The sequence below is a fragment of the Populus nigra genome, chromosome 4 (assembly GCF_951802175.1).
Source record: "Populus nigra chromosome 4, ddPopNigr1.1, whole genome shotgun sequence".
Lineage (NCBI taxonomy): Eukaryota > Viridiplantae > Streptophyta > Magnoliopsida > Malpighiales > Salicaceae > Populus > Populus nigra.
In genome coordinates, this window is record NC_084855.1 from 7,955,018 (window position 1) to 7,977,737 (window position 22,720).

At 35.1% G+C, this 22,720-nt stretch overlaps 1 protein-coding gene across 4 annotated transcripts; it reads right to left on the reverse strand.

The window, feature by feature from the left end:
* Window positions 1-778: 778 nt before the first annotated feature.
* On the reverse strand, window positions 779-19,924 carry LOC133690663 (uncharacterized). Of its 4 annotated transcripts, none has more exons than XM_062110909.1 (27): window positions 19,436-19,921; window positions 19,030-19,189; window positions 18,696-18,788; window positions 18,067-18,169; window positions 17,755-17,917; window positions 12,970-13,138; window positions 12,174-12,302; window positions 11,486-12,067; window positions 10,732-11,361; window positions 10,513-10,581; window positions 9,979-10,086; window positions 9,656-9,901; window positions 8,831-8,878; window positions 8,532-8,675; window positions 7,894-8,058; window positions 7,727-7,789; window positions 7,383-7,493; window positions 7,176-7,259; window positions 7,042-7,089; window positions 6,036-6,110; window positions 5,325-5,420; window positions 4,694-4,774; window positions 4,539-4,610; window positions 2,392-2,436; window positions 2,215-2,298; window positions 2,012-2,115; window positions 779-1,327 (listed from the first exon to the last, which is right to left on the reverse strand). In XM_062110909.1, exons 1-27 carry the CDS (start codon window positions 19,630-19,632, stop codon window positions 1,213-1,215), a joined length of 3,984 nt encoding a protein of 1,327 aa, XP_061966893.1. In that variant the 5' UTR covers window positions 19,633-19,921; the 3' UTR covers window positions 779-1,212. The 4 variants fall into 4 exon arrangements, with proteins under 4 accessions (XP_061966893.1, XP_061966892.1, XP_061966895.1 ...); XM_062110908.1 differs by having other exon boundaries at window positions 9,973-10,086; XM_062110911.1 differs by lacking the exons at window positions 779-1,327; window positions 2,012-2,115; window positions 2,215-2,298; ... (1 more) ...; window positions 4,539-4,610; window positions 4,694-4,774 and having other exon boundaries at window positions 5,326-5,420; window positions 6,036-6,070; window positions 9,973-10,086; window positions 19,436-19,924.
* Between the last annotated feature and the right edge of the window lie 2,796 nt (window positions 19,925-22,720).

Here is a 22,720-nt window from a genome sequence, read left to right on the forward strand (position 1 = left end):
TTACCATGGCTAAATGCAAGTGTCTGAACAACGGCGAGGATAAGATATGCTTTAAGGCATTCTAGCCCATGCAAGTATTAAACAAAAGAGGATTTACCTTAGCCCAGAACAAGTGCAAAACAATAAAAACCTAGAAAAAATAATTTAGATTGCTTTCACTTTTAAAAAACAGTACTTTTTTTGTATCTTTAATTTTTATTTATTTATTTTATAAAAGGCTTTTCATGAAAAACTAAGAAAATATGTCACCAAGCACAAATTATCTAAAATGGAAAACAAAAACCTTATTTGAATTAAATTGACAAAAATAGACGAGATGATGAGAAAACATTATACGCCCCAAATAAAAAAAAGTAGAATTTGAAAAGACAACTATTTGATTTTTTAAATTTTATAAAAAGATTAAAGAAAAATCTTAATTACTTTAAAAAAATCTGGAAAACTGAAGTTTCCTACTAGTGAATTAGTATCATAATTTTAAAAGAAAGGAAATACTTTTAAGTGCTAGTTAGGTTATTTAAAACGAATATGGGTTAAAAGTCATACTCAAAGGCCCAACTCCCAGCAGTTGATGAGATTCTCGTTGATGGAATTTTGGCAACAGCTTGAATAAACCGAAAGATACTGTCATCCTGTCATGACTCAAGTCCCTGAATTATAGACGAGTTTGGCCACGCAGTTCTATGCTCTATGCTAAAAAATACCATGTTATACAGCCTTCGTACCCATTCTTTCTTTCAAGTTACTGTGTTCCTGTGGCCGAAGCAGAAGCACCATCTGAAATCATAGCCCCCCAACTTTTTAGCATGGATACAGACTAACATTACACATGTTTACTAAACATTATCTGGATTACAGAGGGATTGAAGAACAAAATTTTCAAAGAATAAATTGCAGAATTTTTTTTCCTTAAAAACGGGGTTACAATTATGGCACAAGGGGGAGGGGATGGCAGGGAAAGGGGCGGGAGGTGTTTCTTTGAAGGCAATTCCTAGCCAACAACACCATTCCACATCACCAGGCTGACTTCTCTTAAATCTTCATATTCAAGTTTGCCAGAAGCATCTGAACTCAGCAGTCACTTTATTAGCCAGCCAATTTGTATCTCCCTTCCTAGCAAGTTGACCTACTGGATGGGACACCATCATCCAGATTGGTCCCATGATGCTCTGCCGTGCACTTGGTCAATCTTGAATCCTGACAAGCTAATTATCACGCGGTGTTTGCTCCATGAGCTGAAGAACTTGTGCTTGAAGGGTGCAAAGATGAAATTGGTAGCTGCTGCATGTGCCGTTCATTTACAAGACCAAGAATTGCAAGCGTTGATCTGCAAAATGCAGTGCAATTAAGTAAATGAAACCCTTATCTGCAACATATAGTGCAACAAAATTGACTCACAAAAAAAGTCATGGGTCAGTCATCAAAACATGTAAGCAAGCACCTCGTCACTGATCATCCAAAAACAAACCTTTTGAGGTGCTTTTTCATTGATTTACAAGCACCTCAGCATAAAGAAGCTTTAAAGACAAGAACAGCTCTTAACACCTCTCACCCTTGATGTGTATAACCAGTGAAACAAATGTTACGATTTCATAAAGGTGATTCTAACAATATAGCGTGTATTCAATTTATGGTAGCAAAGAAGTGTTCCTGGCAACTCAATATAATTAACTCATAAATTGTCACTTCAAATTATCATTTATTTTCCAACCATCAATACACGAGACATTGCTAGGAATCAGAAAGGATTATTTCCAAAAACTGAAAATCCACAAAAGCCTTGGGCAGTGAAAGGGCAGTGACTGGAATACGCCAAGAAATGTTTGAAACTGATAGGGATTATCCAAGACTTTAAGATGCTCATTTCACTTGGGAGATCATAAATTTCTTAATTCAGTAAAACAGCAGCATTACAAAAGGCAAACTGAAAAAAATAACAGCACTATGAAAAAGGAGCCTACTAGATTCTCTGATCAAACTGGGTGATAGATTGGGTCCTTTAGAATTGTACCTAGGTAGAGAAGTTTTTGTACTTGGTTGGTTGGCATAAGTAGCCAAGGGGCCTCTGAGGTTAGCATGCTTGTTCAGAGCACTTTCAAGCTGCGGGGGAGGTAGCTGCAAGCAAATATAAAAAGAAAAGCTGCAGTTTGAGAATGAACAGAAAAGTAAAGAAAAACAAGGAGAAATTCTCCATTTCAAGAAATATAATAATACCTGCAACAAAACCTGAAAAGAATGTGGCCTTGTTTGAGAGACACATTTCAAGAAGCCAACCCACAACTTTGGCATTTTCCACACCTAAACACATAGTATGCACAAAAGGCAAGTTGTCTCATAATCAGGAACAGATCAAGTATAATCGTTATTTCCATTCAAGTATAGTAAACATACCTGTCTGCTCACGAGTTTGGAGAGTATTTCCATAACAAAATCAACCTGGAGAGCAAGCATTATTGTTATATATTAAAAGTAAATTATTGAAATGAAATCATAAGAATATCCAGACCACAAAAAGTGCCCATGCATTAAATAACACAACAATGTAGAATGTCTCTAGGAGCTGCAAATTTAGGATTTAAGTTGAAGTCTTTTAGCATAAGTATTTCTCCATCTTTTTCTTTCCCTGGTATGTGCTTGTACCATTATCTGGGATTCAACTGCAGTACAAAGTCAACAACATGTTCCCTCCCTCCATCTTTTTCTTTCCATGAAATGTAATTGTGTCATTATCTGAATTCAACTCCAATAAAAAGTCACAGTACCCTTCCCCCTTTCTTCCCTACCATCCCACACACACACACACAGAGTATTGGTAGTGTTGTTGCAGCAGCATTCTAGGTCCAAACTTCTGCATACATAAAGTATTCCTTGAAGCCAGTGTATGAGATGATTTGTATACAAGCTGTTTGGAACCCTGTGAATTGAATTCAATTCACAGGGTTAAATCAATCATTATGTTTGGAATCCTTGTGAGAGTATTAATTTGAATTCCAAATCATAAAAAATGTGCAAAAGTTAATCAGATGGAAGACCCTCTGATTTGCCACAGTAATTCCAGATGAAAAATAATATTTAGAAAATATCCCTTTCTTTTCTCCCCAAAATTGAAATCTTCTTTATGAAGAGGAAAAAATTGTGAACTGACAAAAATTGCTATGTATTCTTTTAAGTTACTATGTATCAAACAAGAAAACAGGTCTCCACTGTCATTCCCCAAGGAAGGCAAAGCTAAACGATGCACCTGTAGCATCAGAGAAGAAAGAATATCTTGTTGATCCATCTCTCCCAGATATCAAAAACAGCATCTATTCAACTGATGAATTCCAAATGTAATCATTCAAGGTAAGACCTAGTTCACGTGTCTATTCCCATGATTGGACTGAGCATGAAGGGAAAACAAAGATGGTGTTTTTCCCTTCATCTCTTGGAAGGGATTTAATGCTGCTGTTAAATTCTTTTAAATTACTATGTATCAGTAAATTAGAGAAATTTGTGCCGTGAATGTTAGGGAGAGGGACTGTGAGATAGAGGTGAAATTTTTTTTTTTTTTTTTTTTTTTGGGGGGGGGGGGGGTGTTAATCATTCATTGTTCTAAATATGGGAGCCACAGTTAGAGAGAACTGAATTTCCCAGGATTTGAAAGGAGTGTTTGTCACTTTGTCTGATATTCAGTGCGGTTGGATATTCTTAAGTCCTTTTATTCTCCAATGCACTGTATAGAAGTATGTCGTATTCTCCTAGTTGTAATGATTCATTCTGTTTTCATGAATATTATAATCTTCAATACAAAGAGGAAAAAAGAAACAAAGAATAACTGATAAATAAGGTGCTTTTCATATCATCTTTTAGAAGGGAGTTAATGTTGCAACTAAACTCTCTAAATTACAATGAAATAGTAAATTTTGGAAATGTGTCTATGAATGATGGCAGACAACCTATGGTTTTGAATTTTTGTGTTTTGACCAGGTAATCCCCATGAGAGTTGACAATTGTAACTGGGGTTCCCAATTCAGGCAAGAGTGAGTGGATTGATGCTCTTTTATGCAATCTTAATGAAAGTGTTAGAACAATGTAAGCTAGTTCCTTTTTGGTTATGTTTTGATATTTCTAGAATAAGTTTTTTTTAACAAACATATATTTTTTGAATTTTTTTCAATAAATGTTTGATAACCAATTAATATGAGATAAGTCTATTTATATCTTTTTAAAAATACTTATATTTTGTGTCATTTTAAATAAATATAATGGTCCTTGTAACAAAAAAATGATTTTTATAACAAAAATGATTTCTAGATTAAGGACAAGAGAGTCAAGATTGTCAATTCAATTCATTTCCACATGTAGTCCAAACAGCATAATTGAATTCAATTCTATGGTTTAGTATTTTATTTCAAACATTCGAATTGTAATAGGTTATGAATTGAATTCAAATTTACTTATGAATTCAATTCAATTCAGCATATGATTTGGTTACAAACAGGATGATAAAGCTTAAATGGCAATGCGGCAAATAAATTAGATAAAACATGAAGGTTTACCAATGAAGGAAAAGCATCAATTGCCTGAATAACTGTTCTCATGAAGAGTAGAGGAAGAGGAGTTTGATCGACCTGTCACATAAATACAGTTACTACAAGTATCCAAGTAAATATAACATTCATCATCCAGAGAGCGAAGGATGTTCTTTATATACCATCTGATTAAGTGCCTTGGCCAGGACCTGCTGTGTGAAAACTGTCCGTTGCTCAAAACAAGCTGAACAGGCATCTGTTATCTGTATACATAGAACAGAAGAATTAAGAGCATGGAGAACAATATACTGAAAGAAACATCTACTTTAAAACCCGGAAACCTTCAGCAAATAGCAAAGTAAGTTCAGCATAGCAATTAAGTAATTAAGTTAGCATAATTTGAGCCACAGTTTAATGAATCATCGATGAGGGATACAATTAGCTAAGTTGTAAGAGTTTAAACATGGTTTTGTTGAGTTGGAGCAGTCTAGGACAAGTAACGGTTGCACAAGAATATCCTGGACCACAGAAAAATCTTAGATGCATTGAAAAGTGTTGACGTCAAATCCCAATTAAAGGGTAAGTCTAGGTTGATACATGGGTAAAAACTATGACTAGATTGATGCTTCACCAATTCAACATGCTCAAGAAACTGAATAAAAAGGTTTTGGTATAAAAGCTGCATGAGTAGCATCCATATCAGTTGACACTACAGCAAACATAAGAATTCACAGTTCATCATAGCTTACCAGGTGAAAAAAATTGAATGTTTTCTTATGATGAAAACTATTAATTCAGAAACTTAGGAATTACCTTTTTGAGTGGAAGCCCATCTTTATTAGGATTAATATCATGGATGGCAACCAACACTTCTGCTGGCGTTAAAGCTGGACCTGTATGAGCTGAACCCTGTATGAACAGTTATTTAAAGTAAGCAATTTTCTTGCCTTCATAAAGGAAAAGGTGAGAAAAGGAATAATCAGATCATTGTAAGCGCAAGCAGTTGGTGTGAAGAACAAAAGCTCAGGCAAGTCATCCATACTATTTGTGTGCATATTAGCCAAGCCTTCCAAGATCAACAGAGTTTAAAATTCTTCAAAATGAAATTGTTAAAACTTAATGGGTTCTGCAGCTGAATCATTTACAGTTCTGGATCATTTATATTTATCCCTTTTAGAAAAAACTGACATTATCCAACATTGGTTAAGTATAAAAATTCAATGGCCATATGTTGTGAATGTGCCACTCCCACAATCCACTTGGGCTTTATAGCAAATGATTTTCGAGAAATTACATAAAAATCATTTTCCCACAAAGAATGATAGGACAAGTGAAGCCCAGTGACATATACCATTTCAGTCTCCAAACATCCAAAGAAGCCTATAAATAAAGGAGATTAGTGTGACCACCAAGGGTGAAAATTAGTTTCTCCATGATAAGTTGTTTTTAAGGAAAAACATGCAACAGTAAAGCATGATATATAGTTCACGAAAAATAAAATCACATATAAAGTTTCACAAGAACCTGTAAAATATGAGCAAGTGCCATCTGGAATTTTTCTATAGGAAGTCCAACAAGCCGAGGGAAAATGGGCAAAACCTGCCATCATAAAATGAGTAACATCCAAACATTTAATAAAAACCTAAAAGAATTTGACAGTAGCATTCAAGCCAGACTTTGCGAAACAAGAAGGATGTGAGTATTACTAAAAGTGACCATCTAGAATGTCATGCAAAAAGAGAACACCACTAACTGAACTGAGGTTTGCACACATTTGCCTTCTTGTGGTCAAGAAATTAATCCTATATATGAGGGTCAATGCATTTAACCCTTTTAACTGATCTGACATTTTGGTATGATTGGAAACTATTTTTCCTTCTTAATTTCATTTGTCTTCAGTTTACTATGGATCCAGTCGGAAATTCTGGTGTCAATAATCAATAAATGACATGCCGACAAAAGTCCACACAACGATCAATACAAATGAAAGAACAAGTCACCAAGTGACTGTTTTACAAACAGTGTGTGTTAATCCATACAGATTTGGTAGAGAAGCCCGTGCATACCAACTCTAAAACCATTTAGATAATTGCAAATATTCTTTCTAGTAATGTTACTCAACAAATTGAACCACAAAGTTTAAGAACATCAATCCACATGCCCCAGAAACTAATTCTAACAGTGAAACAAATGAGGATAACTGAAGAGGGAAATGAATATGTATAAAATTTGAAATATAAAAATTAAAAGTTAAACTCAGTTATACAAGAAGCCAATTCGATAAAACACTTAATCCTCCATTTTTCCTAAAAAAGATAAAGAATCTTTTTAACTCATTTATAGGGCACAAAAAGATGGCTATTATATAGGTGTCACAGCAGCATAAAAGTTACAGTGGATGATTTCTATGTTTCTAAGTCCACACTTCTGTCCACAACTTCATCTTTCTGAATTTAATTGACACATACAAACATGCAGGTGCTTGATAAAATAATCTAGATATAAGCAAGATAAAAACAATAGAGCTAACCTCATTCTTCGAAAGTGAAGATAAAATTGGAATAAGAATCGTGGCATCCTGCAGGAGGCAGTTTAGCAGAGTTAAGGACCAATATGACAGTTATTTAAAGCTGGAAATTGTAAGAGCTTGGTTCTCAAAGTAACCTCTAACTTAGTTTCATATAAATGTTTGACCGTGGTTATCAGATTAGCAGAAGGTGTTGTTTCTTGAGTCAATATTTGCAGCACCTAGCCAGGAAAAAAAAAAAGAACCCACAATCAGCACCAGTCATGAATAGAAAATCTGAAAATAGAAGCAAAAGAGTAAAAAATGGAGCAGGATTTCATAAAAAATCTCCAAAAGAAAGTTACCAGCATCAAAAGATTTTCACATCCTTCTGGTGGATCAGATATTATTCGAAGCAGCTCAGAATAAGATGAGCCTAGGGCCCTTATTAGAACAGGAATATGGCGATGAACAGCCTGCGTTCCAAAAGGCAAGTTAAAATTGTACAGAACAAATAATGGCTTGAGCAGTAACATTTACTCTGTCAGCCAGGAAAGAAAGAAGGAAGAGGTAACTTGATCATATATATTCAAAAAAGAGAGAAGAAATCACTTGGGAAGTCTATCCTCTACATGACAATAGCCACGTGTCACCACATCATTACAAGCTATTAAAATTACAAAAATTAATTAAACGAACAAAGAGAGACCTGTTTTACAGTTTTTGGTGCTTGTCCATAGATATCAAATACAATTTGAAGGAGACCAGGGTTCTGAAAGATAAGAGAGCTTGGTCAGCATCGTGAAAAACCTCAAATTAAAAGACTATTTTAAATTAACTGGGGAAGGTCACAGCAATGGTGCAAGATAGACAAACCTTTGTACATAAAGCAAAAAATAAAGAAATATGTCTTTGCACTTCAGGAAATGACATGGTCGAAACACTTTGGACTAATGGTTGTGCACCCTTCATGGAGTCATTTTCACAATTTCCAGTCCCTGAGACTTGAGAACCACTTACAGACACTTCCTGGCTTACCACCTACAAAGAATTTTCATCAGAAAAAATGTTTTGGTTTTAGAATCACTTTTGATGAAAGATCCCTTTCTTCCCCAAGTTCTCAACAGTCCTAAACAGGGGTCTATTATCTTCAAGTACCAAAAGAACTATTTCGCGCAGATTAGAAACTGTTTAAGGAGAGAAATATTGTTGAGGTATACACAACTCTCCTGGTCTGTCATGGGTGCAACTAGCACACAACTGTTGAATTGTTCAAGGGCATAGAAGGAGCATAACTATATACCTCTGATCATGGTACATGCCTTCAATCTGGAGGAATAATCCATCCATCCAGTCAGGGTGTATAGCTCGCATTTGAAGGCCCAATAGAAGCAAAATACAACATTCATATCCCTCCAGACGCCCCATAGGATTAATTAAGTCTCCACATTTAAGATAGCATTGACCTCAATAAATAAAATATGAATATGTCAAAAAAAGTATATGTTCCATACCTCTCCTTCCCTTTGATCAGTGGATACTGACTGTGAAGGCTTGATATCTGAAGCATGCTGTTCCACAACAGAGAGCAGCATATTTGTTGCAAATTGCTCAATATTTTGTGATATATAGTTTAGCTGATAGAGTTTGTTTGCCACCTGCCCAGAACAAAATAGATGTAGAACAAATGATCCAATTTCAGTCACTGTAGGTAGAAGTGAAATTCAGTTTGACATGAAAATTCAAGCCAACAGCTTCTGAAGTCCATTAGCAGAATGTTAACAGTTTTTGAAGGCCAAAAAGGAAAGCATACCAGCCGGATAGCTTTCGATCGAATGTCATCTTGTAAATGAACAGCACACTGCCATTAAGATATAAATGCATCAGTAATAAATGTTATTTATAGTTACATAGGAGTACTTTCTACATATGGCTGCTAAAATGCCTTCTAGTGGGGCTTCACCAATTCTTTTTTCTTATTAGATTAAAAAAAGCAACGGTAAGGGACTTTTTTGTGTAAAATGACAGGTAAATTTAGTATAAAAGTTGGACTAATTTAACCAAACCAACTTGCAAAAATAAAATACTTATACAAGATTGATCTGCCATAATTCATAAATGCATCAGACAGGGTGAAAGAAAACAGTGATGACGCTTTGCCAAAAAAACAGCTTTCACTGAAAAACAGTGAATAACATAACCAGATTCATGTCACTATTGTTGGCATCAGTCACCAGCTTTATTATCTCATATTTGCAATAGGTTTCACTTTTCTTGTTCATAATAATGGACAACCAACAGAAAAAGAGTAATGAAATCCATATCAGGTAAGGAAACCCATAAAACTTTCCAATCTGCATTAACACCTCCCTCGCACTGGGAAGGTCTCCTTCTTTCAGAATTAGTTTGCCTTTAGATAATCCAAAATTACACTATCTGGATTTTAAATACAAAGAACACCTGAGGGTTTTAGGAACCAAACGGAGAACGTTTTGGAATTCCTATAAAATGTCCACATCAAATCACTCTCCTCCAATATCACACAGAGAATAACTGACTCAAAGTTAAGCATTTCATAAGCACGAATTTAAACAAACAAATCATACTCAATGCCAACAGATTAGCATAGCCAAGTTACCTTCAAAGCTATATCTAAGAATGCCTGCCGGTTGTTTGGACGCCCCAAAATCAAACCCCATACAGCACCTAGCCCCTGAGTTACTCGCTCACCATCACGAACTTCTTTTCCATGTGAATCAAAAATATCACAGTGGCAGAGATCGTCTAACAATTTGAAGGCAGACTCAGGCAAGAAAGGAACTTCACCGAGAAGTTTACTAAAAGACTTGTCTGAAGCTGGAAAAGCATCCAACAAAGATCTGGCCTGTGTTGAGAGATTAAATTATTATTTGTAAACATGTCATTTAAGACAAACCGCTGAAGAAAAATCCATACCACTACCAAAAGGAATTTCTCATATAGAACAGCAGCATATGAAGCACTTCCAACAGAATCTAAAATCGTTAGCGAGTGTAGATGGTACAAAAAATGCAACACAAGTTCTTGCCCCTGACCAAAAAAAAAAAAAAGTTAGATCACAGAAAATTAAGGTACAAAATAATAAACAGAAGACAATAAGCTTATTGACTCCAATAATGAAAAATGTACTCGTAGCAACAAATTTGTAAGAACGTACATTTCATTGATCATAAACTTACTCACAAAACACTACTAAATGTTGTATTATTTCTCTTGAAAATAGTGTAGGCACAATTTCTAGATTTTTATAAGATTTAACATCACAAACATTTTGCAGCACCAACTTTGATGATTATCAGCTCACACTCACAGAGAGATTGTTAGATAGAGAGAGTTACAAATTTTCATGCATGTCATGAAAGATATCACTTAGGATGAATTCTAATCTGAGACAAATTTCAAAGCATCCAGATACATCAAAACAAGTTGAAACAGCTAGTTCAAGAGAGCAAATACCTTATGTTGTCGATAATCCACTAAAACATGTTTTTGCAGCATCACAACAACATCATCATCTGCATCAATCTGGAAGAAAACAACACTACGATTTTGAAAAACCAACTATATATAGGATAGCAGGTTTGCATCGAACAGTGCTTATAATCTTTAACTCCTGATCTGGCTTATACTAATCTATTATTCTGCACACTACATGCAGGCCAACATTGGCCATACCTGAGCAACTAATCGGGCGAGTAATGCCATGCGTGTCTGGCTGCATTCAGTCCCAGAGAGATGCTTGTAAGATTCAATAATCCGTTCAACTGCTAACTGTCTCACAGTTTTCTGCTGTTCTTCAGTGAGTTCAACGTATGGGGGAAGCTGAGGTAAATCGACTTGACAGATCTCTTCAGGCACAGATATGTTTGAGACATCTGGGGAAAGCTGCTCAGGTTCCATCACAGATAACGTGTCAGCACCAGATGCCACTTCAAAATCTGACAACTTCAATACAACATCACCCTCCTCAGAAGTGTGAGGAGGAGAAAATGCTTGATCTGAAGAAGCTTTGGCCTCTGACATGGGGACAATTTCCTCAGGTCTACAGATACCCTCCTCGCTCATGCTTCCTTGATCAGTTTTAGAAACCAGTAGACCTTCTAAACTCTTGTCCTCAATTTTGCTGTTTGAAATATAAGGTTCCGGAGGATTCTCAACTGATGTCACCACAGGAAGAGGAGAAGCCTTGCTTAAAGAAACAGAGCTGTCCATTTCAGGTTGCATTCCACCATGGTCATCCACAATGGCGACAGATGGTACTCCAACTGATGTAGCAGTACGACGTGGATCCAAGCGGCGTGGATCCTGAGAAAGCAACTAGCAAGTTATTTGAAAATAGAGGATAATTCAATATAACTAGAACAAGTGACTCGGATAGACTGAGCATACCGGAACATGCAAAAAAATAATTATAGGCTAGTGAGCATACCCTTCTTGGATCACGTTTCGAATCTACAGGGAAATTATTGACAATGGGTGCATCAGACAATGATAAATTGCCTGCAGTAACCACTGGAATGGGTCCTTGTGCAGAGGAAACTGGAGCCGATGGTGCCACTGCCTGTGCTGGACTACTTGAAGAGCAATTTTGCAGAGTTACTGGCAAGCTACCAAGCCTTGTTAAAGGAGGGGAGGACTTAGGCAAATGCTTCATATTAGTAATGACAATATCAGCAAGCAGATCAGGATGAATATTTGAAATAAGAAGTTCAAGTGATTCAGCACCCCTCTCTCCTTCAGCAAGCAATGCACCAATCATAGCAATCATTTGTTCTGCAGGAGTCAAATCACTATCTGATAGATGAACATTAGCGGAGATGCCATTATCAAATACAGAATCCGGTCCAGATTCATTGATTTGGATTGGTGTAGTTGACAGAATGTTAGGACCATATCGACTCCGCTTTTGAGCCATTTCATGACCATTAGCTTGCTCTTCATTATCCATAGGCACAGATCTTTTCCGGAGCTGATCTCCTGAGACAGGCAGTTGGCTTGTCGGCTGATCATCCTAAGGATCACAAACAAGGCAATCTAAATTCAGTGAAAGATTATAATTCCAACAATAACAAGAGCGACTACAGCTGTGGTGGACAGTGTTTTGAAAGGGTAATTACCCTGCTAAACCTGACTTCACGAGAAGTGCGCTCATTATTTTTAATCATTTTATCAACTTGGCGGATGGCTTGCTCAGCAGCATCCCCAGCATTCATTGCACGTAAAGCCCTTAACAATTTATCCCTTGACTGAAAATGAAATAAAAACCGAATTGTCAGTGTGAAGATAAATAAAAGAATTCTGATACCACTTCCCTTAATTATTGGTTTCTTCATTCTAGTTTCAAAGCAGGGTAACATTTTATTTGTGTTGCTGTTTCATCCTTAAAGAACACATATGGACAGTACTATGTTTGTAATCTAGAACCTCTCATCAAATAATCTTTCATATGCAGTGTACACATGCTTGTGATATAGAATACCTGTGGCCCAGGATGATAGGAGCTAAAAGATTTTGCATTGGGCAAGTGGTACCAGTATTAGCAGCAGATTCTGGTTAAAACATAGAATTGATAGGCAGAGCTATAACTGCCATAAAACCAACAGCAGTAGGGAAGGGAGAGACTGAAATAGTTATTTATAAACTCCACAACAAAGAATTTAATGATTTGGTAGTTTTCTTAACTTTCAAATTCCTTTAATTTTATTGGGATACAACTGGTGATTTCAAAATTTAATGAACTTATTTTTTTCAAATAAAGCATGTATATTCAAAATTAAGGAACAAAAAATATGAAGATAAAGGGTTTTTACCTGTAAATTAGTATACAATTACCTATTGAATAATGGCATGCAATGCAAAGTGAGAAGGATTTTTTTTTCTTCAAAAAGAGGTTAAAATGTCAAGCAACTTCACCTCCAAGATGGTTGGATAAGTACACCGCAGGAATCCCAAAAAAGCAGTTCTTAAAGAGTACTGGATACTAGCAGCATGACATCCCTTCTCAACTTTTGGATCAAAATCAAGCAAGGCAGATAGAATAGTCTCATAATGAAGCGGCCTCTTCCGCGCTACAGCTGCAAGACTGTCAAAAAGATAAGTAGGTCATCAGATACAGAAGAATCTAATATAATACCATGTACAAAATAATTTGAGATAAATCTAAGAAAGAAATAAAATAAGGACCTAAATGATGTCAAGAATAATAATGAACGAAGCATAAAAACTCATTGAGACTTGAGATGAAAGTAATTAAGAAAAATGGAAACCAAAAAATAGAAACCAAGGATGATTAAAAGAAACATAATCTGAAAACATTGCTAGGAAGGGAAGCTATTGCTTAGACAAATGAAAAGGGTGCATCACAACTCTACCCCACAAATATATTAGAGTTTAAAGAAAAATTTGATACTAAAGACCACAAGGAAATGCTTGAACAACACATGTAGAGCATATAAAGCAGGTAAAAGATAGAAGATGACAGTCATTTGAAGGCCAAGTGCACAGAAAACCCACACCTTTCCCAGTTCTCAATCATTAAGCTCACTATAATCCTCAAATGCACAGAGTTATACAACCATTGCAGACAAAAGGAAATTTTATTCAAATAGGAAAGGAACAAGATTCCAGAAAGCAGAATAAGACATCCTCCATATGAAAAGGTAGATAGATTCACATTAGCTGGATTTAATAAGGTCAACACTCTTAAGAGTTTATAGGGCAACCAGGAAATTGAAAATTGACTGGGCAGTAAATGGACATCCTAGAACAATAACATAGACCAACAATAATGTTGTATACCCAATATGAATTTTTCAAAAAAAAAAAATCCCTGTATGAAATTAAACAGAAACTCAAACTGGCTTGTAATACCATATTAACAATTAACATTGACAATGAATTACTAACTCCATGTGAGAATCGAGTCCAAATAAACATTAATCTGTTTTATGCTGTCATAAACAGTGAAAAGGGTTAATGCATGCTAGTCCTTGAGCTCTCCCCTTTTGGGTTCATTCAACTTTTCTCAAGACTTGTCATAAAGGCTTATGAAGGTAATCCATATTCCATATTCTACGACATTTGGAGAATCAAAAGATGAAATATTTATCACCCATTGCAATGCATAAGTATGCTACAGTATCTCTAAATCTCCGGTCACTGAATCTTCTGAACTCTTTCATTGGCATCAGCCACCAACAAAATCTAACAACTTTTCTTTTCCTTTATAGTCAAAAAAGATATGTTCCCTTTAGAGCTACTCATGTTTAGCTTTTGAAATTGTGTGCTTGTCTCCAATAAGAACTAATGGACAACTATAAACACTATCTTTAAAGGTCATGAAGAATTTAGAATTGGGATGGTCCACATTAACCAATGAACATTCCACAGCATTACAACATGATGAACACTAAAGGAATGGATGCTATAAATGATGAAATCTCATAGACAAAGAAGTCGATTTTGAGAGCTCCTGCTTACTGCTGCACATAATCAACTGAGATATCTACTCATGGAAGAATCCAAGAAAATAACATAAAGTACTTAATTAGTCTGGTTAACTCTACCTGCTCTTCTGAAAATAAGAAAAGACACCAGTGTATAGCATGTGGAGTTGCAATCACGAATCCAGACATCCAATCCCATTGTATACAACAAACTATGACCACAATAACAACTAGAAGAAAGCAGCATAAGAGTAATGAATTCACTTCATCAAAACAAACCCTCAATCAAAGTTTTCATAACATCAATATTATTGCAAAACCATGTTCTATGACAAAATGTCATGCTATGGCCCTTGTGAGTTTTTCTACATCATGTGAAAGCTTTTCAGTAATCCAGCATAGGAAGTATCAATGCTACCACATAAAATCTTTAGATATAAGTTATTTATTTTTATCGTCTAATATACAGCCATGTATCTAAAGGGGGGGACACCATTGCTTTCATTAGTATATTTCATCAAAAACATGACATTATTCCTCACATTTTGAGAACATATTTGAAAGAAGAGGCGGCTGTCCATTCGAACAGCTTATCTTCGTTCAACATTGAAGATAACCTCATTTTAAGAGGAAACGAGTTTGTTTTGATAAATTCATGGAGTTCAATTGGGAATGTGTCTGCCATTCTTCAGTGCAGTTCCACGTATTTCTTTTCCCTTTTATCATTATATCCCTGCCACACAATACTTCTTTGGGCTTTAATATACCCTATAACAACAATTAAGGACCTCATTCTCATACCAACATAATAAAATAGCTTCTGCCTGTGCATTCATAATGCGTGCAAACCTGGTCACCAAGTACAAATACTGCAATTTGAAGAAATAAACTCAGCAAAACAGTCATCTGTATAAACAATATTTAGCAGCTGCAGATCATCAAAGAAAATGACACCATAGAAACAGAGACTAAGCATTTGCAACCCTTAAACAACAACATCATCACCAAGATATTTGCATGTGACAGCAAGAAGCAAAACTCCAAGCATGGTTTTTAAGTACAGATACATTGCAAAAATCTTTTTGTGCTGTTTTTGATTTCCCATCTCTTTTGATGGTTAAATATAAAATTCCAAGTATATTTGTTTTATTTGCTTCAGTTACAATCCACAAGAACAGAAACAAAATAAAACTTCCATCCATGTGAATACTTCAAGGATAATGAAAAATCAGTAGTGTTCACCAAATAGTCGTATCGATGCATCCTTTCACCCACTCTTTCCAGAAGCTTTTAGAAACATAACAAATTAAGAATCATTCACTGACTTCGGAGAAAAGTATTCAAGCAAAAAAAGTTCCATAGTTGTGATGTCTTCCTTTCTGCATATAGCCCTGCTGGATGGCAAAGGCCCATTTGCAAACTTCTAATATTTTATAAAGAATGATTGGTTCCAGAGTCAAGGCTAAGCTGATGCACGTATTGCACAATACAATTTCAAAGAAAAAATTCAACACCCAACTCAAAAGCCATCAGAACATAGATAATACATTTGACATTATGGGCAATGACCTAACAGACAGAACTCGATTATATAAGCTGAGTTACTATTACTGACAATAAAACCAGCAGATATACATAAACTTCATGCAAAAAATGCAGTGCAGCTAAAACAGTTGATAGAAATTTGGAACCGTGATAATTGAATAGCGAGTTTGGCAGGGTAATCCCTAGTTAAAAAATAATTTCGATTAATTAAGGTGTTGAATTGTGCATTAACTGTAACAAAACAATAGGTACATTTTCAAATATCTAGAACATTGTCAAAAAAATTGTAAAGCATATTGTCTCTCTAACATTTTACAAAGCATAAACTGCGTAGCTTGACTACCCAGTCTTTCTCAGCACCTGGGGAGATCATTTACCATCAGTTAACCATTCCTATCACTTGGCAAATGGTGCTTGAAAGTATCCATAAAACATAGACATTGTCTAGCCCTGTAACTCCCATTGTCTGAACCACCAATGCAGCAGTATCCAGGCCCAATAATTCCTCATAAGAGAGTTGGTCAGCATGCTGCAATCATACCGCAAACAAGCAGTTGAACTTGTACTACAACCTGTTTCCAAATTTTGGTTATCGCTCCAAAATTTTGAAGATAATGTAACTCAAGGCAAAATGCACTTTACTACCTACATCTATAAAAAATTCAAGGCTTTTGAATTGGAAGATACCCAACAGATCAGAACTGGTAAATTCATGGTTGAATTACTATAATTGAAATCAAATGTTCACGTTCATGTGGCATACTAATGGCTACTTAAACTGCCAGCTGGGATAAGGAAAAAAAATCAATGACGCAGCAAAAAAGCCTGCAAAAGTTTTTGGAAGAGTAAAGGGCACAGTGAAACTGAAAATGAGCCCATGATGTAATTATTGGGGAAATGGCATATTGCACGCCCACATGTGTCTGTGTGTCTGCAACTCTGCATATATGGGGAAAAAAGAAGTGGCATATTGTTTGTGAGTGCTTGTGTCTACAAATATGTATGCATGTTCTAACTTCTATCAGAATGCATAAGAGCTAGGATAAAGTACGAAAAAATGGTGTTGCTCTATATGTCATGAACACACCAAATGAGAATAAAAACTGGCCGGTATTGATGAATGCATCCGGATATCCAGACAAACAAAACAACTAATAGGGTATGAGCAGTATTTAGGTGCACAAAGATGCATGCACAAATATGGTATTAATGTGCCAAAAATAAATTATTAAAGTAAACATTTTACAAATAGTTTTCCCCTTCTTAAGAAGGCAGCCTGTGATGCTCGGAAAGCCTTTAGACCTTCCATGCATTTAAATGGATAGAATGAATGACCCACACATCCAGAAGATAACAAAGAGCAACAGACCTATAAGATTTCTGATAGTAATCCCACAACACGGATGCTGACATATCTCATTATAGCTAAATAAAGGGATACACTTCAAGGTTTTGGCTCTTTAGACTCCAAAAGAAAATGTCAAGAAACTATTTACCCAAAAACAATCAAGAAAGAAAATAGCAAAGATGGAAAAAGGGAAGGGCACAGTTAATTTAAGAGTTACCACAAAAGAAGATAGGCACCATAAAACTATCAAATCTATGATTTTTTTAGCTACAAAAAAAAATTGCAATGAACCATTATCATCCTATCATATCCATGTCCATTTACTAATATAGAAAAATTTATTAAAAGCATGTGGCTCACCAATTGACAACAGCGATCATCAGTGCACCAGGAAGACTACCAGGCGACCATAAAAAATCCAAAAGAATGACAAGTGTCTTATTGGCATCTGACATGAGAGAAACTGGATCCAAAACAGGATGCCCGCCGGCTACCCATGAAATGTTGAATAACCGTCTGCTTCCTATAGGAATTAGAGCCAAATCAGAAGGCAGAGCTATTTCTTCTTTTATAAGAAAAGCACAGATCAAAGTCAAGAAAAGACTTCAGACAGAAAACACCATAATCAAATCATCTTACAGAAATAAACAATTAAAGGCCAGAATGCAATACCTTCTGCAACAAGTCTATCAGAATCAGTGGTCTCGGTAGTAAAAAGCAAGATGTATGTTTCCAAAAATTTCAACGCCAGCAACTTTATCCCAACAGGTCCAGGCTACAGTCAAATTAAAGCAACATTCAGTTTATTAAATATGTTTCAAATGCCTCATGCAAAGGAATAGAAAGTTCCCTCAAGTTGAAAAGATTTGACTTAATCAATAGCGGCAGCAGTTGATGTTATAACAGTTCAATGACTGAAGAATCCTTCTACCATTGACCAGAATAGCATAATATCACATGTCTACTGCCAATTGTTTTGTCTAGTTACTTTAGGCACAAGAAACTTTCTTACAGCCTGTTAACATGTTGGAAGGTTGCAAAAATCCAATTGCTCACAAGCTAGCTAGCTCTTCTAAACACAGCAAATGGCAGATGAATGAATTGATAATTTTTGTAACAAGCCCCATACACCCACACAACACCCCCCCTCAAAAAAAAAAAGAACAAGGAAAGAAAACACACGACACGACTTATTTATAGGGAATTAGTTACCCAAGTACCATTCGATGAGAACATCATTAACCATGAATTAATTGGCACATGGTAAGATCTGCAAATAAACAACCATATTCACGCCATACCTCCAATGCAATTGCAAAGACAGCATCCTTGAACTTAAGCATCCATATCCATAGTCCTTCGAGCCATCGTTCAACCTTACCACGCCGGTGACACTGTAATTTTCCAAAATAAGCATGATAAAAAAAAAGTGCAAAGATAAAATAAAGCATTTTAAGAAAAAACAATTAAGAATTTCAGTAATAGCAAGAGAAACGATGGATTACATTGAAATGTCTGTCAAAATAAAGGAAAATTTCTTTATAAGCTACATCCAAAATGAGAACAAACCAAGTTGAATCGAACTTCAGATTTTTCGCCCAATAAAGGGATAGTTGGGTAGAGACAGAAAGATACCTGCAATGCCATTTCCTCTAGAACACCACAATATAAATGTGTGCCACTAACAATAGACTCCCTTGCAACAACAGAATCGTTATCTCTTAAAAGTCCCAATAAGACAGGTATTAGTATTGAGCAATTCTCCATTGCTTTCAAACCAATTTCTTCAATTACCCTGACAACCACATAAAATAAAAATAATCACAGGAATAAATTTTTTCTAGCCATTTTATTATAAACAATCAATCACAAAAACAAAATGATGAAGCTAGTATACATAAGCATATTGACTATTACAAAGAAACCCTAACCCTAAAACTACCTCTCATGATCACACAATTAGCAACCAAATTCGAGCAACCATAACAAAAATTAGGATGAATTGACCAAAAAATGTAGAAAGTAGGGTTTCGAAACTAACTCCACAAGCTTTTGTCGGACGATTCCCTCCGGCGAGTACTGCAGTTCGACTAAGGAAGGAAAAAGCTCAGCCGCCAACGACGGCTCGAGTGACAATAAAACATCTTTGGCTTGCTTAAGAGAAGATAGCTTAACGGTCAAATCGCCGTGAGAATTCGCTGCGGTGAGGAGAGAGAGCGCTTCGTCCATTGAAGCCATTGTTGAGCGTAGAATTTGGTTCTGTACACGGCGGGGATTTGATTTTGGAGTGAATGGGTGGGTTAGGGTTTGAAGAGAGAGAGATGTGGTTTTGTCGCTAGAAAAGGCATGGAATTGAAAGTTTGATTTATCTTTTGAAATCAGCGGGATTTAGATGTTGGCGTTTGACACCTTTTGGGATCGAGCCTTTTGGCTTTATAAATAGGTAAAATGATGAGGACGACGACGACGATGTCGTTGCGGAGCGTGAAAGGGCCCGGCGTTGCTGTGCGTGTGTGCGTTTTTATTTTTTTATTTGGCAAGATTACCTTTGAACATGGGTTATTTGGTCCAAATTGTAGTTCGAAATTCATTAGAAATAATGTGGTAAAAATTGTTTTTACAAATATTTTATATTTTAAAATATATTAAAATAATATTTTTTATTGTTTAGAATTCATTTTTAATATTAAATTATTAAAAAAATTCAAAAAAAACATTTAAAGCTAAAATAACTTTAGTTTTTTTTTAAAAGAGCAATACAACTGTAATTTTAGATATCCTCTTAGTTGAGCACTGACACTCTTAGAATGTTTTTCATTTAGAAATGTATTAAAATAATTTTTTTTATTTTTTAAAATTTATTCTTGACACCAACACATCAAAATGATACAAAAACATAAAAAAATAAAGCTAAAAAAATTCAATTTAAAAAAAAAGTACAATTCAACCTCAATGCTAAGCACCACCTTAATATATTTCTAAAAAAAATCAACAAAATATATCTCATTTCTTACAAATTTACCATTATAATTTATTTAATAACTAAAAAGTTTTTGTATCAAATATTACAACTTTATCATTAAATTAAAAAATAAAACCTAGCAACCATTTTCAACTTTTCTCTTTTCTTTTATAGATCCTAACCCTTACCCTAAATTCTCAAATTCAAGGGATGATTTGGGCATGCCGAAAGGCTTGTTTGTAGGGCTAAAGGAACAATCTTATTGAACATATTCTAGCAAAAATGGATCCCTTGTCTAATTTGAGATGCTTGAATTTATCATAGAACAATATGGAATCAAGAATATCACCCGAGATTGGCTTATTTTAGAACTTGACAGTTTTGGATCTTCGAAGCAATGCTTTTTTTTTCTTTTTTCTTTTTTTTTTATAATTATAGGTGTTCGGGTTAGCTTGTACACCTCAACTAATTCTCCGATGCCTTAAAATTAAAGATCGGGTAAGCCTCCAATGACTCTAAAATTTATGGCACTCGAACTGGTAAGTTTTAGAGAACAAATTCAGAACCTGATCAATTAAATTAAGGCTGAGCATTTTCAATTCAGTCCGGTTCTTGATCAAAATAAATAACCAAATCAAAATTATTATTATTTTAAATTATAAACCGAATCGAACTAAAAACCGATTCAGATCAACCATTTTTTGTTTGATTTGGTTTTTTTCCAAACCAGTTGATTCGGTTTGCTAGCTTGGAAATCTAGAAAATGATGTAGTTTCTACACAAGCAGCTCTTAGGTTCCCAAAAGGAGTTTGCTTTTAGCAACTCAATCCTTATCAAGAAGACTTGTTTTAGTGCTTGTAAGCATCTTTTCATGGAAAGCAAACATAATGCCATAAATTAAGTTCCTTAACATGTCATTCATGGCACAAGCTTTTGCATGTAGAGGACTACCTCGTTTTTTTTTGTTATCGCAACATATTTTCTTGTTGTGCTTGGAGTATTTTATTTAATAAGAGTGAGTAAAAAAACTGAGAAACCGACTAAACCGAGAAAAAATAACTAAAAAAACCGATTAAATTTTTTGAAAAAATTTTCGGTTCGGTTTCGGTTTCAGAAACTCGAAATCGACGAAACCCTAACCGAACCGATTCAGTTGGAGGTATTATAAATACAAAAAAAACACGTGCTTAATCTTAACCCTAGCATCCACTGGACTCTAACCGTCCTTCTCCTTGCTTCTAAGCCGCTCCCTCACAATTCACATTTCACACTTTCACCTTCAAGCACAAATCTGTAACTGTAACTAAAGGTATGGCCAGTGGGAGGTTCTCTGCTACTTATCAGAAGGACAATGATAAGAAGGAGACAAGATCAGAGTCCTACCTGTAAGATTTCTTCGACTCCAAAGGCTCTTTCACTTCCCAATTTAGGCCTTCTCTTTAGGCACTGAATACTTATTATAAAGAGAAGGAGATGAGTGCCCATGGCTAGAGTAAATGTAAGTTTCCGCATATTGATGTGTTTTGCTGGATCTAACCGTAGCCTGAATTCCCCTGCTTTTGGTTATATATATATATATATATATATATATATATATATATATATATATATATATATATATATATATATATATATATATATATATTATGTTCTCATTAATTCAAATGAAAACCTTACACAGTTAAAATAAGCATTAACAAGAATTCAGGTAATTTGAATTAATGAGAACAAAATATATATATATACTAGCTATATGCCCGCGCGTTGCCGCGAGCATTGCTGCGTATATAATATTATATAATTACATTAAAAACGATAAACTTATAATATAAAAGTTAGAACTACAATATAAAAGAGTTTGTTTTGTAAACATAGGTTACATATTTTGGTATATACATAGTGTCACAAAAGATGACAAAAGAGTGCTAATTATACAATTTGTACATCAGCGCAAAATAGAGGGATGTTGAGGTGCAGAACGAAGTGAAATCCCTCCTTCGAAATGAGACATATCATTTTGTTGCTAATCTTCCTGAAAAAAATAAAATTCGCAAAGTAATAAATGAAATGATGAAGAAATTAAGTCATGCATTCAAAAATTTCAGCAAATATTATGGAAGAATAAATGCAGCAAATCAGTAAAGAAACAATTAAAAATTAATATCATATGCTGTAAAAATCATTGTAGACATTAGAAAAAAGGAAGAGAAGACTTGGATGTATAGATAAAACATACATACATATATGTACTTGGAGAAAGCGAATATACTCTTCTGTGATCTCTGTTTTTTGTCCAAAATTGTCCTAGAAAAAGCCAACTAACCTCAAAAGTAGAATGACCAACACAAAGGGTGAGTCTTTGCA